We start from the raw sequence: 16,089 nt of genomic DNA, 5'->3' as shown, positions 1-16,089 counted from the left end.
TCTATCCATCTCTGACTGAGGACAGTATTGATCTCTAAGTGAGGACTGTCGAGAGTGCATATTAGTGCCCGTATCCATCTCCGTCTTCATACCTCTGTGCTCACATGTCTCCCTTTCCTTCTTTTGCGCTCGCAGATCATATTTCAGATCCACCCGCTGTCCTGGCCTCAGTGGGTGACGGTCCTCAAGATGTCTCTTCCTGTCATTCTGCTGGACGAGCTCCTCAAGTTCCTGGCCCGCAATTACATTGACCCGGGGCTGGAGCTCATCCCGAACGAGGAGGACGAGAACCAGAGGGAGGCAGGGGGGCAGTGGTGGGGGATGGCCACGCTAGCCCGTGCTCTGACAGGGGTGTCTTGGGTTTTTGTCCTGGTGTCCGCCCCACTCTTGTTGTGGATCTACAGCCTGGACTCTGACATCACCAATATCTTCTGGACATAGAGAGATTTGGGTGTGCAGAGAGACAGAGGAAGACAGGAAAAGCTAGAGGTAGAGTACACCAAGTTCATAGGGATGACAACTGCTAGTGTTGGTGCTGAAAACCCTGAGATAAACTGACTGGACACTACAGGACATTAACACAGCACTGAGAGAGAGGGGTTAATACAGACACACTGACTGGACACTCCAGTACATTAACACTACACTGAGAGAGGGGTTAATACATTAAAGACACACTGACTGGACACTACAGGACATTAACACTACACTGAGAGAGGGGTTAATACAGTAAAGACACACTGACTGGACACTACAGGACATTAACACTGCACTGAGAGAGAGGGGTTAATACAGTCCAGACACACTGACTGGACACTACAGGACATTAACACTGCACTGAGAGAGAGGGGTTAATACAGTCCAGACACACTGACTGGACACTACAGGACATTAACACTGCACTGAGAGAGAGGGGTTAATACAGTCCAGACACACTGACTGGAAACTACAGTACATTAACACTGCGCTGAGAGAGGGGTTCATACAGACACACTGACTGGACACTCCAGTACATTAACACTACACTGAGAGAGGGGTTAATACAGTAAAGACACACTGACTGGACACTACAGGACATTAACACTGCACTGAGAGAGAGGGCTTAATACAGTACAGACATTCTCTACCATCTCATCTCTCACTGTGCCTCCTGGGAAAATTGTCCCTAATGCAACTGTTTGCATGTTTGTATCTGTGTTTCCTGCATCCCATCCAGGGTGTACCCTGCCTTGCACTCGTTACTTACCTCGATAGTCTCCTGCTCCCCTTTAACCCTGAATTGGATCAAGTGTTTAGAAAATGTACAGATGGGTGGATTCTCTTTCATCACCTTTCTCTCTCAGTGTCTCCTGTCCTGTTGTGTGTTTATTATTAAGTGATTCTCTGTTATCTCCTCTCTCTCACTGTGGCTCCTTTCCTGCGGTGTGTGTTTATTTCTGTGGGATTCTGTCATATCCTCCCACTGCAGGATTGGAAAGGGTTAGAAAGATAGATTAGCTACAATGAAATTGGATAAACGTCACCATCGATAAGTTATGTCTGTGCACTATATGCCACTTATTTATTATAAATTTGATTTTAGTTTTTTTTCTTGATTTTAAACACTGAATATATTTTATATTTCATTTTTTTCATTGCAAGAACACAAGCTTGATGTAAAATAATATCTTCATTGTTATTACTATTAATGGATAAGTATAAGGGAGGAGTAAATATAACCTCAAAATCAGGCTTTGAAAAAAGAGATCAGAAGACTCTAACCCAACTCACAATAACCATACTGACCCTGTTGCTGTCTCCGTGGGTCCATGTTAACACTGATCTACAGTCCCAGCTGAAGGACTGCGGATCTCAGGGACTGAACTGACCCAGTTACTGTCTCCGTGGGTCAATGTTAACACTGATCTACAGTCCCAGCTGAAGGACTGGGGCTCTCAGAGACTGAACTGACCCAGTTACTGTCTCCGTGGGTCCATGTTAACACTGATCTACAGTCCCGACTGAAGGACTGGGGCTCTCAGAGACTGAATTGACTCAGTTACTGTCTCTATGGGTCCATATTTACACTGATCTACAGTCCCGACTGAAGGACTGCGGATCTCAGGGACTGAACTGACCCAGTTACTGTCTCCGTGGGTCCATATTAACACTGATTGATAGTCCCAACTAAAAGACTGAGACTCTCGGAGACTAAATTGACCCAGTCACTGTCTCAGTGAATCAGATGAACACTAACCTACAGTCCCGACAGAGTCTCTCAGAGACTGAGCTGACCCAGTTACTGTCTTAGTGAGTCAGTTGAACACTGATCTAAAGTCCTGACGGAAGTTGTATAGGACACCTGGAGCACTGGAGCTACAGGGAACAGTGTGTGGGGCTGGAATCTCTTTTCTTTCTTGTCTTATATCATGTCCTCATGTCTTATAAATCTTTAGTTTTTCATTGAAACTGAGAAGCAAAAAATTCTTTTTCTTATTGTACAATGAAGGGAAGACAACTTTTGTAGCATTATTATTTTTTTCAAACGGATGAAATGTTACAAAAACTGAATACTATGACCTTTGGAAAGTAAGTCAAATAAAAAAGTTCATTATAAGTGTTTGAAGTATCTTTTTTTAAGTTTTATTAGATATTGTAACTGTTAAATTATTAATCGATTACTAATTTTGTATTAGTGTTTGACTTTATGGAAGATATACACTATATTTCTTTACATTGTTCTCTGATGTTTTAAGTAAACAGAAATCCATTCAGAGAAACTCGATCAATTAAGTCCCTCAGTTCAAAACATTTCTCAATGTTTCAATACAGTCCCAGTGCAGTAGAACAGTCCTGTTACAATAGGAGCTACAGTCCCAGTACAGTAGAACAGTCCTGTTACAATAAGAACTATAGTCCCAGTACAATAGAACAGTCCAGTTACAATAGGAGCTACAGTCCCAGTACAGTAGAGCAGTCCTGCTACAATAGGAGCTACAGTCCCAGTGCAGTAGAACAGTTCTGTTACAACAGTGAAAGTGCCTTGTCCAGGGTCTTTTTATTTCCAGGGGATCTGGGCGCTATATTGTTCCCAGCTTCCCAGTTTACAGGAGGAACAGAAGAAATGTTTAATGCAGTTCAATGTTTGGGGAAACGTCCTTCAGGCCGCAGAGCATTTAAAACAGCCCTTCGCCCCGACGCTCAGAGACGTGGCCAGGGACCGTGCGTGACTGTGTCACTCCGCAGACCACCGCGCCCCCTGGGCTCGGAAACAGGGACTGTCGAGCTCGCAGGACAAGATCGAGAAAGAAAGCTGCCGTGTTAACTATCACTGTAGTGTTTCAGATGTGGATCAGGTTTACTTTCTCATTAACAGCGGGACAGATTCCACTTGGCTGTAACCTTTCAGCAGGAAGGTCAGGCCCGTTGCTGGTGTTCATGTCAGCTGGAGTGAGAGGTGTTGTAAGAGCGTTCAGCTACACTATTAATCCATCAGCTCAACACTGACAGCCAAACCATCACAAATGTGGTTTAATTAATTGTATTACCAGCGTTCACATCTGTGGGGGTTAAAATGTATTTGTATAGACCCTTTGTTTGCCTAGAGCCACCAACAGGTTCATCTGGCCCTGGCACAGTGTTGACTTTGTCGATGACTTCAACACTTCTGAACACTAGGCTCAGATCCCTCATAGTCTTGTCGGTTCAAGATTAAAGAGACTCAGCTGCTTCTCCCTATCAGTGTGGGACACTCCCTTCAGACTAAAGAGACTCAGTTTCTTCAGCCTGTCAGTTTGGGACACTCCCTTGAGACTAAAGAGACCCAGTTCCTTCAGTCTGTTAGTGTGGAACTTTAATATGAGAATGACCCTGAGTGCTCTTCCCTTGACTGTTTCTAGAGGCATCTCTATAACATGTTGACCAATATTCCATCTCTGCTCTTAATGTACATCAGATTTACTTGCAGCTTGTTACTGGCTTGGATAGTCCAATTTAGGTTTCAAAGGAACAAGTAAATGGTGAAAAGAAAAGAGATACGTTTTGGCTGTGGAGCCTTCTTCAGGTGTGCCTGAAGACAGCTCCACAGCCGAAACATTGTGTCTTTTCTTTTCAATATGAAAAAATCATTTATTTCTTGCAGCCTACTCATGCTGACGCAGCTACCTACTTAAATTTAGGCTTCTCCTTTCAGAAAGCACTGACCTACAGGGTCCACTCAGTGATATCTGGGGTACTGTATTGAAATGATTCCATTTTATTCCATGTTTATTCCAAACATTAGTCCATTTTAAAACAATTGCCTGCTGGGAGATCCCTTTCTGGAAGTATTCTGAACTACAGTTTCAAAACATGGACAAACTGTTCTACAACCTAGACACAAAACTCATCCATGCTGGGAGAGAATTCCCAAGGCGTTTTAAAGTTTGGTCTTGCTCACAGTCTTTCATTAACTTAATGCAGCAATATAAACAGAAGGAGATCACTGCAGACCAGGTGGTGCTCCTTGCTCTGTGTCATATCTGAAAATGTCCTGTCTGTGTTATTAAATAAAAGCATTATTTCTTCTACGGTTTCCTTTTCCTCTTCTGTTTTTGCACTTGGATCCATTTGGGACAATGGGAGCTGGATCTGAAAACACAGGCAGGGAAGGGGTCAGGGGTCAGGGGTCAGCTGTGTGCTTTCAGCCTATTTCTGAGAGCCAGGTCCCAGGCTTGTCTCCGAGAGTCTGCCTATGAGCTCGTCCTGCAAGCCTGTCTATCTGTTCATGAGTCTGTATGTACGTCTGTGAGTCTGTATGTCTTTGAAGCTGTCTGCAGGTTTGTGTGAGTCTCTGGTTATTTACAAGTCTATGTGTGTATTATTCTGTGTGCGAAGCGGCCTGTGAGGCCATTTATGTGAGTCTGTGGAACTTTTAGTCTATGGTGTTCTTTGACTCTGAGTCATTTTTTCCAGGATTTAGTATCAAACACTGCGTTTATAACTGAGATGTTTCATAAACAATTTAGACACATCACACCTAAAGCAACATATGCTGTTTTGTAAGAAAATTCCAACATTGTCAAAATCTCTCACCCCTTCTCCCTCCTTGGCAGCAAAGCTGACTTCACTGGTGATCGTGATGTCTGAATGGGATTCATAATTTTCCTCTGAGAAAGAGAGAGGGGTTAACACAGTACAGACACACTGACTGGACACTCCAGGACATTAACACTGCACTGAGAGAGGGGTTAATACAGTACAGACACACTGACTGGACACTCCAGGACATTAACACTGCACTGAGAGAGAGGGGTTAATACAGTCCAGACACACTGACTGGACACCAGGGGTGTAGCCACGGTAGCCATTGATCTTAGGGCTACGCAATCAGTCCAAAGTAATTTAAGATGTTTCCGTTACACGATTTGCTTTTTAACGTTACGTGTTAGACTTTTTTCAACGTATGTGGTTTTCTATTGGTTCGCTGTATTGTTGACAGATGCGAATGTGCATTTTACAGTTCAAGTTGAACTAATCGCCTCTAATTACCCTGCAGTATTTATAAGCGAACGACGTTTACAGAGCTAAAATACATCCCAAGTATGTACTTGACGCTTTTGTTAGCAAACCATTCTTGCAATTAAAGATCCGATGAATTGGTTAGCGCTGTAGTGCGACTATACCAATTCAGTGTTAAGTCTTGTGGGAAGTTACGATTTTCCAAATTAGGTGTCTTTTGGCATCGAAAATAGAATACAAATTTCGTGGGCTTCATACAAGTTTAAAACCAAACCGGTCTCATTTGTTACTGTACAGTGCTACAGCCTTGTTTTTCCGGCGATCACGTGACCATGCACGGCGACTTTGACCTCCAGTGACCCCGTCTGCCGAGTTCAAGCGCTCTGTTACAGTTTCGCTCGTACCCTTAACATTTTAAAAGACAATCAATATCCATAAACATATCAGCCTCCTTAGATACTAAGACATGACGGATGCCGACAAGTTAACTATCTATGACATAAACCTGTGGTTGTAATGTATGTAAAATCACTGTGATTGTCAGATCTATGGTTTTTAGTTTCTAAGGCACGTTTTCCTTTCTTTCCCTACCGTGACACGCTGTTGCCAAACGCATAACTGTGCATACCATCGGGACAAGAGCTCCGCAGCATGTCATGATAGGGACCCCATGTACAGTATATCGCGGCAATGTATATCACAACTGGCGCCTTGTTTCCATCCCACCCTGGCACCGCTGTCGCAACAAAGATCTCATATCAGGATATGATATACCCAGATAAGACGTGTCGCAATGTCCTATCGCAACATATGGATTCCATGTCGTGACATGGGGGTGGGGCATTTTGTCGGGGTATTTCATATCGCGATATAGGGCTTCATGTCGTGACATGAGGGCGGGGCATTTTGTCGGGGTATTTCATATCGCGATATACGGGCTTCATGTCGTGACATGGGGGCGGGGCATTTTGTCGGGGTATTTCATATCGCGATATATGGGCTTCATGTCGTGACATGGGGGCGGGGCATTTTGTCGGCGTATTTCATATCGCGATATATGGGCTTCATGTCGCGACATAGGGGCGGGGCATTTTTTCGGGGTATTTCATATCGCGATATACGGGCTTCATGTCGCGACATGGGGGCGGGGCATTTTGTCGGGGTATTTCATATCGCGATATACGGGCTTCATGTCGTGACATGGGGGTGGGGCATTTTTGTTGGGGTATTTCATATCGCGATATAGGGACTTCGTGTCGCGACATGGGGGCGGGGCATTTTGTCGGGGTATTTCATATCGCGATAAACGGGCTTCATGTCGCGACATGGGGGAGGGGCATTTTGTCGGGGTATTTCATATCGCGATATATGGGATTCATGTCGCGACATGGGCGCGGGGTTGTCTGTTATATCGCGATATGTGGACTCAGTGTCGTGACATGGGGGTGGGGGCTTTTGTCAGGGTATGTCATATTGCGATATATGGACAGTGATGCGCCAGTCGCAGTGGGTATCGCGATGTGCTGGTGATGCGCGCACTCCTATCGTGACATGCTATCGGAGTCGTGAACGCGCTGTGGATGCCATGACATTCTTTGTCTGCTATTCAGTTTTGACCTCAGTGCCACTTCTCTTAGTTTGATCAGTAATTGGAAACCAATGCGTGTGTTACTGTATATCCAGCGTGCTCATACAGAACACACGGTACACACAGAACTTCCGCTGTGGCGCTTTACCCAATCAGAGTGTCGATTCTCACTCTTCACCCAAACTGTTCGGGGGTTTAGCCAATCACGGGTCTGAGAGCTGAGAGCTAGCTGCGCCAGGTGGATCGGCTTGTTTACTGTGTCAGTGAGAATCTAGTTTTAAAATGCTTTACTAATTTGCAAAATAACTACATCGGCTTATTTTTTAACGTCTTTTTAACGTTTTATTGATTCGCAATGTCCCGTGCTCTTCGAAATAAATACATTTTTATTTGCAATATAACTGTCTCCGCTGCTTTCTGTAATGAATACACGGTATTTGGACAATTTTAATCGTATATTTTAGGTAGGGGAAACACTTTCTGCTTTGTACTTGTCCAAAAATGAATAGAAATGTAAAGTCTATGATCGTTATATTATTATGCTCGTGCTTTCGATTTTGTTTTTTATTCTTAAATTATAGCGATCTTGAAACCAATACCTTAAAATGTGAATATGGGCTCTCGTGTTGTACCAGCGGTAATTTGGAAACTGGTGTCTCTTCACCAATGAAAGGAGTACACAAACTACAAAAGGAATAACTGCATTTTGTAATATAATGGATAAGAATCATTTACAAAGTTTTCAGTATTTGAAGGAGAGGCATAATTTGGAGAATTCAGATTTTTATAGATATCTTCAAATGCGCCACTATTTTAATAAGGAGATTATAAGGGGAGATTTAGATATTGTTAATGATGGGGTAGGGAAAATAGTTACAGAAGCCTACAAACCAGAATTAGGTGAAGGTATTATATCTAGATTATATAAAAGTTTCATGGAAAAGAAATCATATTCTACAGAGTATATAAAAGATAATGGGTGAAAGAAAGTGAAGTTCGAATTTCGAATGAAGAGTGGCTTAAAATTGTGAATTTCAATGGAGATGTACTAACTCGTTTATGGAGAGAGTTTTGCTGAAAAAACATTGTTCGATTTTTCATTACTCCGAGTCAGAAGGCGCACCATACGGAGGAAAACTCGAAGTGTTGGAGACGGTGTGGAGACCAAGGTGATCATCGGCATATATTCTGGAACTGCCCTAAAATAAAGCTTTTCTGGAAGGAGTTACATGAGGCCCTGGAAACTATATTTGAAAGGAATGTACCCTTTACATTTGAGGCTTTATATTTCGGTAAACTGGATTTTGTTTGGAGGGGAAGTGACGAATATTTGTTTGGAATTCTTATATCAGCAGGGAAGAAAGCTGTAACAAGAAAATGGCTTCTCACAGATCTACCAGCAATGAATGATTGGATTGAATTAATAAAGGAAATATATATAATGGACCATCCACCCCACAACAGTGGTCTTTTTGTTCTAAAGTTGCAGATTCAAGCCTTTTTGAACACGTGGCTCGACAGACGAGTCGAATCTTTACACGTCCCTTGGTGCGCGTGTTTATTTAAGAAGGAGACAGTGAGAAACTGCTCACTTCTTCAGGGTTTTAAAAAACACACCGCTACGAAGCATTAAGACGTGCTCGTTAAAGCCTCTTGGTAAGAACATGCAACTGTTTGCTAGTGTTCGCTTTTTGAGACTACACCCGCAACTCTGGGTGTACGGTATGATTACGGTATGTGATATTCGTGACAAATTTAATTTTCCTGCTCACACAAACGCACAGAAGACACTGATATTAAATGCAAAATCTACCGCCGTATCCCCACCCGGACACACAGAGGAACACAGTTGCAGAACTGTTACTCTCGCACCGGTAACAGACGCTTGAACTCGGCAGACGGGGTCACTGGAGGTCAAAGGCACCCGCATAGTCACGTGATCGCCGGAGAAATGAGGCGCTATATCTCGGGAACGAAAGCAACACAAGCGCTACTTTCACCGCCACAAACGAATGAGGTGCGTTTCATCGTTTGTGCTGTCTGTAGGGGGGGAGGCAACTTCACTGAGCGCAAGGGAAACCCTGCATGGTATTTTAAATACAATCTTTCGGACGGATTTTGAATCTTGGGTTTTGCACTGTCTTCATTGCGTTTTGCAATAAAATATTAACTTCAGAGTAACTCGTAAAACTACTGAACAATCTGAAAGCAGGCATACGAAATCCTTAGAACTGTTACAAGCAACAAGTAAAAATGAGCTCTTGCAGTTTTCTTTAGCTTCCTTATATGCGAGACCTTTGCAAACTAGCTGTCATTTGAACGGGAATTTGCCGACTCTTCGACAGTGACGAGATTATCGCCATATTCAATTCCAAGCCCCGATGCCTGCGTCTGGTCTAGAAGACCACAACCTCACAACAGAGGTAGGCACTGGTTGTTTTTGTGTGTGTGTCCGCAGTGGCACAATAGCGTGAGAGAGACAGTATGTATATACAGTATGAGGTTCCGCTAATTCTGCTGTTTGATTATGCACCTTGAGGATTGCATTGTAAATAGGAGGGGTGCCCCTACAGTATGCTGGCAGGACGGTCAGTTAGAGCCCAGCCACACCCAAAAATCAATTCCTGGCTATGCCCCTGCTGGACACTCCAGTACATTAACACTGCACTGAGAGAGAGGGGTTAATACAGTCCAGACACACTGACTGGACACTCCAGGACATTAACACTGCACTGAGAGAGAGGGGTTAATACAGTCCAGACACACTGACTGGACACTACAGGACATTAACACTGCACTGAGAGAGAGGGGCTAATACAGTCCAGACACACTGACTGGACACTACAGTACATTAACACTGCACTGAGAGAGAGGGGTTAATACAGTCCAGACACACTGACTGGACACTCCAGTACATTAACACTGCATTGAGAGAGAGGGGTTAATACAGTCCAGACACACTGACTGGACACTACAGGACATTAACACTGCACTGAGAGAGAGGGGTTAATACAGTCCAGACACACTGACTGGACACTACAGGACATTAACAGTGCACTGAGAGAGAGGGGTTAATACAGTCCAGACACACTGACTGGACACTACAGGACATTAACACTGCACTGAGAGAGAGGGGTTAATACAGTCCAGACACACTGACTGGACACTACAGGACATTAACACTGCACTGAGAGAGAGGGGTTAATACAGTACAGACACACTGACTGGACACTACAGGACATTAACACTGCACTGAGAGAGAGGGGTTAATACAGTACAGACATGCTTAATTCACAGGTATTTTACCTTCTTTGGTAGAATATCAGTGTGTCCAGCTCTAGCTGTGTCCTGCTGCTGTGTGGAAGAGGATCTGGAGGTGTCAGTAGGAATGTGAGCCAGGAGCCGTGAACGACGGATTTTATACAATATCCCCTTCCTCCACTGTGTCATTTTATCCTCATCCTCTGACATTTCTTCATCTGATGTCTCTATCTCAAAAACTGGTGCTGGAAGACAAAGAGAGACACCCACTGAACAAATCATTACATTAACACTACTCTGACACACTAACACATGAAAACATCATCTCATATCCTGATATACTGACACCCTGTCTTATGCCCTCACCAACACCCAGACCAATACCTGACCAATACGCCGAACTACACCCTAACCAATACCCTCAACCAATACACTCACCCATACCCTGACCAATACACTCAGATACCCTGACCAATACACTCACCCATACCCTGATCAATACTCTCAGATACCCTGATCAATACACTCACCCATACCCTGATCAATACACTCACCGATATCTTGATCATACACTCACCGATACCCTGATCAATACACTCAGATACCCTGACCAATACACTCACCCATACCCTGATCAATACTCTCAGATACCCTGATCAATATACTCACCCATACCCTGATCAATACACTCACCGATATCTTGATCATACACTCACCGATACCCTGATCAATACACTCAGATACCCTGACCAATACACTCACCCATACCCTGATCAATACTCTCAGATACCCTGATCAATACACTCACCCATACCCTGATCAATACACTCACCGATATCTTGATCATACACTCACCGATACCCTGATCAATACACTCAGATACCCTGACCAATACACTCACCCATACCCTGATCAATACTCTCAGATACCCTGATCAATACACTCACCCATACCCTGATCAATACACTCACCGATATCTTGATCATACACTCACCGATACCCTGATCAATACACTCAGATACCCTGACCAATACACTCACCCATACCCTGATCAATACTCTCAGATACCCTGATCAATACACTCACCCATACCCTGATCAATACACTCACCGATATCTTGATCATACACTCACCGATACCCTGATCAATACACTCAGATACCCTGACCAATACACTCACCCATACCCTGATCAATACTCTCAGATACCCTGATCAATACACTCACCGATACCCTGATCAATACACTCACCGATTTCTTGATCATACACTCACTGATACCCTGATCAATACACTCACCGATACCCTGATCAATACACTCACCCATACCCTGATCAATACACTCACCGATATCTTGATCATACACTCACTGATACCCTGATCAATACACTCACTGATACCCTGATCAATACACTCAGATACCCTGATCAATACACTCACCCATACCCTGATCAATACACTCACCGATATCTTGATCATACACTCACCGATATCTTGATCATACACTCACTGATACCCTGATCAATACACTCACTGATACCCTGATCAATACACTCACCGATACCCTGACCAATACACTCAGATACCCTGATCAATACACTCACCCATACCCTGATCAATACACACACAGATAGCCAGACTTTCCCCCTGACCAGCACTCTGACCACGGCCCCAGCCTGTACCCTGACTGACCGACACCCTGCCCAGCAGTGCTGTCTGGTACCTGTGGTGTCTCTGTACATCCAGTATGCGTCATCGTCCTTCTCTCTGAAACCGGCTGGACGGTGCGCTCTCCTTCGGTTCAGACGAGCCCTTTCCACCCAGGGACTGCTGTTCAGAACCTCCGCAGACTGCAGCAGAGAGAGCGCGGGGGTGAGAGAAGACATCAACATCCATTCACATTTAACCTCTGGAAACGTGGACCAAGATATTAGGGCAAATCAAATCAACGAGAGACATACAGTCATTAAGCTGAACTAGAATATAACAACACAAATTAAATAGAGGGGTTAATACAGTCCAGACACACTGACTGGACACTACAGGACATTAACACTGCACTGAGAGAGAGGGGTTAATACAGTCCAGACACACTGACTGGACACTACAGGACATTAACACTGCACTGAGAGAGAGGGGTTAATACAGTCCAGACACACTGACTGGACACTACAGGACATTAACACTGCACTGAGAGAGAGAAGGGTTAATACAGTCCAGACACACTGACTGGACACTACAAGACATTAACACTGCACTGAGAGAGAGGGGTTAATACAGTCCAGACACACTGACTGGACACTACAAGACATTAACACTGCACTGAGAGAGAGGGGTTAATACAGTCCAGACACACTGACTGGACACTACAGTACATTAACACTCCACTGAGAGAGAGGGGTTAATACAGTCCAGACACACTGACTGGACACTACAGGACATTAACACTGCACTGAGAGAGAGGGGTTAATACAGTCCAGACACACTGACTGGACACTACAGGACATTAACACTGCACTGAGGGAGAGGGGTTAATACAGTCCAGACACACTGACTGGACACTACAGGACATTAACACTGCACTGAGAGAGAGGGGTTAATACAGTACAGACACACTGACTGGACACTACAGTACATTAACACTGCACTGAGAGAGAGGGGTTAATACAGTCCAGACACACTGACTGGACACTACAGTACACTAACACTCCACTGAGAGAGAGGGGTTAACAGCAGTGTTTAGGTGACCTGAATGCAGGAGAAGTCGAGGGGCTGCAGTTCCTCCTTGGGGATGTTCGACTGCTCAGTCTCTGTCGCCCAGTAGGCCTCCACTGGCTCACGAACACTCCTCTCCTGAAAGCTCTCCCCACTACTGGTGTTCAGAATGTCACACTGCCCCTCTGGACGGTCGCGTGGACTGCTCATTATTAACACCTCATGCAACACACCGTCCTGAGATTGACTGCTCTCCAGGGCCTCAGGTCCAAACCCGGATACCCCAGTGGGGCAGCTTTGAGATCCCGAACAGAGCCTGGTGTTTTCAGATCCAGTAAAAATCTTAGCATGAAAGTCAAGGCCGGGGATAAGAGTTTCAAAACTGCTGCTGTCCCTGTAAAATATAATAAATAAGTGACTGAGACAGGGTTCTAGACTCTTACAGTCCTGTGAGTGTACTGACACAGCCCAGTCACGGGGCTCTAGACTCTTACAGTCCTGTGAGTGTACTGACACAGCCCAGTCACAGGCTCTAGACTCTTACAGTCCTGTGAGTGTACTGACACAGCCCAGTCACAGGGCTCTAGACTCTTATAGTCCTGTGAGTGTACTGACACAGCCCAGTCACAGGCTCTAGACTCTTACAGTCCTGTGAGTGTACTGACACAGCCCAGTCACAGGCTCTAGACTCTTATAGTCCTGTGAGTGTACTGACACAGCCCAGTCACAGGCTCTAGACTCTTATAGTCCCTGTGAGTGTACTGACACAGTCCAGTCACAGGCTCTAGACTCTCATAGACCTGTGAGTGTACTGACACAGCCCAGTCACAGGCTCTAGACTCTTACAGTCCTGTGAGTGTACTGACACAGCCCAGTCACAGGCTCTAGACTCTTACAGTCCTGTGAGTGTACTGACACAGCCCAGTCACAGGGCTCTAGACTCTTATAGTCCTGTGAGTGTACTGACACAGCCCAGTCACAGGCTCTAGACTCTTATAGTCCTGTGAGTGTACTGACACAGCCCAGTCACAGGCTCTAGACTCTTATAGTCCTGTGAGTGTACTGACACAGCCCAGTCACAGGGCTCTAGACTCTTATAGTCCTGTGAGTGTACTGACACAGCCCAGTCACAGGCTCTAGACTCTTATAGTCCTGTGAGTGTACTGACACAGCCCAGTCACAGGGCTCTAGACTCTTATAGTCCTGTGAGTGTACTGACACAGCCCAGTCACAGGGCTCTAGACTCTTACAGTCCTGTGAGTGTACTGACACAGCCCAGTCACAGGCTCTAGACTCTTATAGTCCTGTGAGTGTACTGACACAGCCCAGTCACAGGCTCTAGACTCTTACAGTCCTGTGAGTGTACTGACCCTTGAGTATGTGTTGTGATATTTCATTCTTGTGTGAAAAGAGAAGATAAATCTTATGTCATAGCAAGAGGCCAGGATTTTGCTTGACGGCAAAATACATTTCCTGCTTCTCGAGGGGATGTTTCAATATCAATAGTCTCTCTGTGCGAGCAAGATAAAAAAAATGGACAGGTGCCACAGAGTTGGTAAATCCTTCTTTCACATTGGGTCCACAGGAAGCTGAAAATGGTTTCATGATAGAGAAAATGAAAAATGCTGGCGACAGGGTTTGGAAACTGGTCCGGTTGCATTTCTGAAGGTGTAGTGCATGACTGACCTGACACTCCTTACCTGCTGTGTCCCAGGTCACCACCCCTCTGCCCCTCCTGTGTGGGTGGAGCCTGGACCCCTGTGCTGGCGCTCGGCTCTGCCTTCTTAGCCACGAGGTCATTGTGACTCTCTGCCCTGATTGGCAGAGGGAAGGTGTGTGGCATTTTCTCCAGCAGGGGGTGGAGCGTGCGACCAAGCTATCAAAGGAAATTGTTACACATTTATGATCTCAAAGACCAAATTGATGTTCAAATCTGATAACCTTCCATGGCACCTCATTGGTTTATTGTTACCTTGCTCAATTGCTAACAATTCAGTTTTGATCTATTTCCTGTCAACAACGAGGAGAAACAATTAGAAAGGCATGGATACAGAGTGCAGCTGGAGTTCTGCTCCTACAGGACTTGCTGATGCTGGAGCTTGACATGTGTCTCTGACATTTGCAGAAATCCAGCATTCCAGCCCCAGGCCCCTGGTGTAGTAATTAAATCAAGAGACTCAGTAATTAAACTGAATAGAACTTCCTAACGAGATGTCGTTTAGCCTGTATGAGCTTGGTCACTACATTACAGATAAGATGCTGCTGCTCTGGAATCAGTCTGTGCTCTCTTCATCCTGTCTGCACATCTAACTGCAGCCTCTGCTGTCTCTCTCTCAGGTGTACCTGTCTTAACTGCAGTATGTGCTGTCTCTCTCCCAGGTGTACCCATCTGTCTGCAGTCTGTGCTGTCTCTCAGTTGTACCTGTCTCTCAGGTGTACCTGTCTGTCTGCAGCCTGTGCTGTCTGTCTCTCAGGTGTACCTGTCTGTCTGCAGCCTGTGCTGTCTGTATCTCAGGTGTACTTGTCTGTCTGCAGCCTGTGCTGTCTGTCTCTCAGGTGTACCTGTCTGTCTGCAGCCTGTGCTGTCTGTATCTCAGGTGTACTTGTCTGTCTACAGCCTGTGCTGTCTGTCTCTCAGGTGTACCTGTCTGTCTGCAGCCTGTGCTGTCTGTATCTCAGGTGTACTTGTCTGTCTACAGCCTGTGCTGTCTGTATCTCAGGTGTACTTGTCTGTCTACAGCCTGTGCTGCCTGTCTCTCTCCTGTCTCTGGGTGTCCAGTCTGAAATCTGGAGAGGGCCTGAAAGACAGATGCAGCAGGATGACACACACTCACACACACACTGTCCCCGTCTCTCACCTGTCTCTCTGGAGCGCTGGGAATGCCGGGATTCCCCTCCGCCGCCACCCCAGTCCTCTCCTCGCGGAGCGGAGCCACAGATAGCTGTCCCACCTGTTGCTGGCTGTCCCGCGGGCTTGTCCAGGACAGCTCTCTGAAGGACACTCGCAAGAGCATGGCCTGGACGACACTCAATGTGTCCGGTCTGGACAT

General features: G+C 45.3%; 2 protein-coding genes across 2 annotated transcripts in view; one reads left to right on the top strand and one right to left on the bottom strand.

Moving 5' to 3' along the window:
• Nucleotides 1-2,596, top strand: part of LOC102692622 (sarcoplasmic/endoplasmic reticulum calcium ATPase 2) — a 28,009-nt gene extending 25,413 nt beyond the window's left edge. The window contains exon 23 of the mRNA XM_069191372.1: nucleotides 136-2,596. Within this exon, the coding sequence (XP_069047473.1) occupies nucleotides 136-441 (306 nt within the window). The 3' untranslated portion in view covers nucleotides 442-2,596. The remainder of the gene's footprint in view (nucleotides 1-135) is intronic.
• A 1,622-nt stretch (nucleotides 2,597-4,218) lies between these two features.
• On the bottom strand, nucleotides 4,219-16,089 carry LOC107078198 (182 kDa tankyrase-1-binding protein-like). Its single transcript, XM_069191373.1, has 7 exons — nucleotides 15,898-16,089; nucleotides 14,740-14,915; nucleotides 13,073-13,433; nucleotides 12,048-12,174; nucleotides 10,373-10,572; nucleotides 5,053-5,126; nucleotides 4,219-4,608 (listed from the first exon to the last, which is right to left on the bottom strand). Exons 1-7 carry the CDS (start codon nucleotides 16,087-16,089, stop codon nucleotides 4,545-4,547), a joined length of 1,194 nt encoding a protein of 397 aa, XP_069047474.1. The 3' UTR covers nucleotides 4,219-4,544.

This window comes from Lepisosteus oculatus, chromosome 6 (genome assembly GCF_040954835.1).
Source record: "Lepisosteus oculatus isolate fLepOcu1 chromosome 6, fLepOcu1.hap2, whole genome shotgun sequence".
Classification (NCBI taxonomy): domain Eukaryota; kingdom Metazoa; phylum Chordata; class Actinopteri; order Semionotiformes; family Lepisosteidae; genus Lepisosteus; species Lepisosteus oculatus.
This window is presented reverse-complemented; position numbering and strand designations above follow the sequence as displayed.

Coding starts and splice junctions, on each gene's coding strand:
- LOC107078198 (XM_069191373.1), bottom strand. CDS start 16,089: ATGTCCAGACCGGACACATTGAGTGTCGTCCAGGCCATGCTCTTGCGA. Junction 14,916..15,897: donor CCAGCGCTCCAGAGAGACAG/GTGAGAGACGGG, acceptor TTCCTTTGATAG/CTTGGTCGCACGCTCCACCC. Junction 12,175..13,072: donor TCGACTTCTCCTGCATTCAG/GTCACCTAAACA, acceptor TCTCTGCTGCAG/TCTGCGGAGGTTCTGAACAG.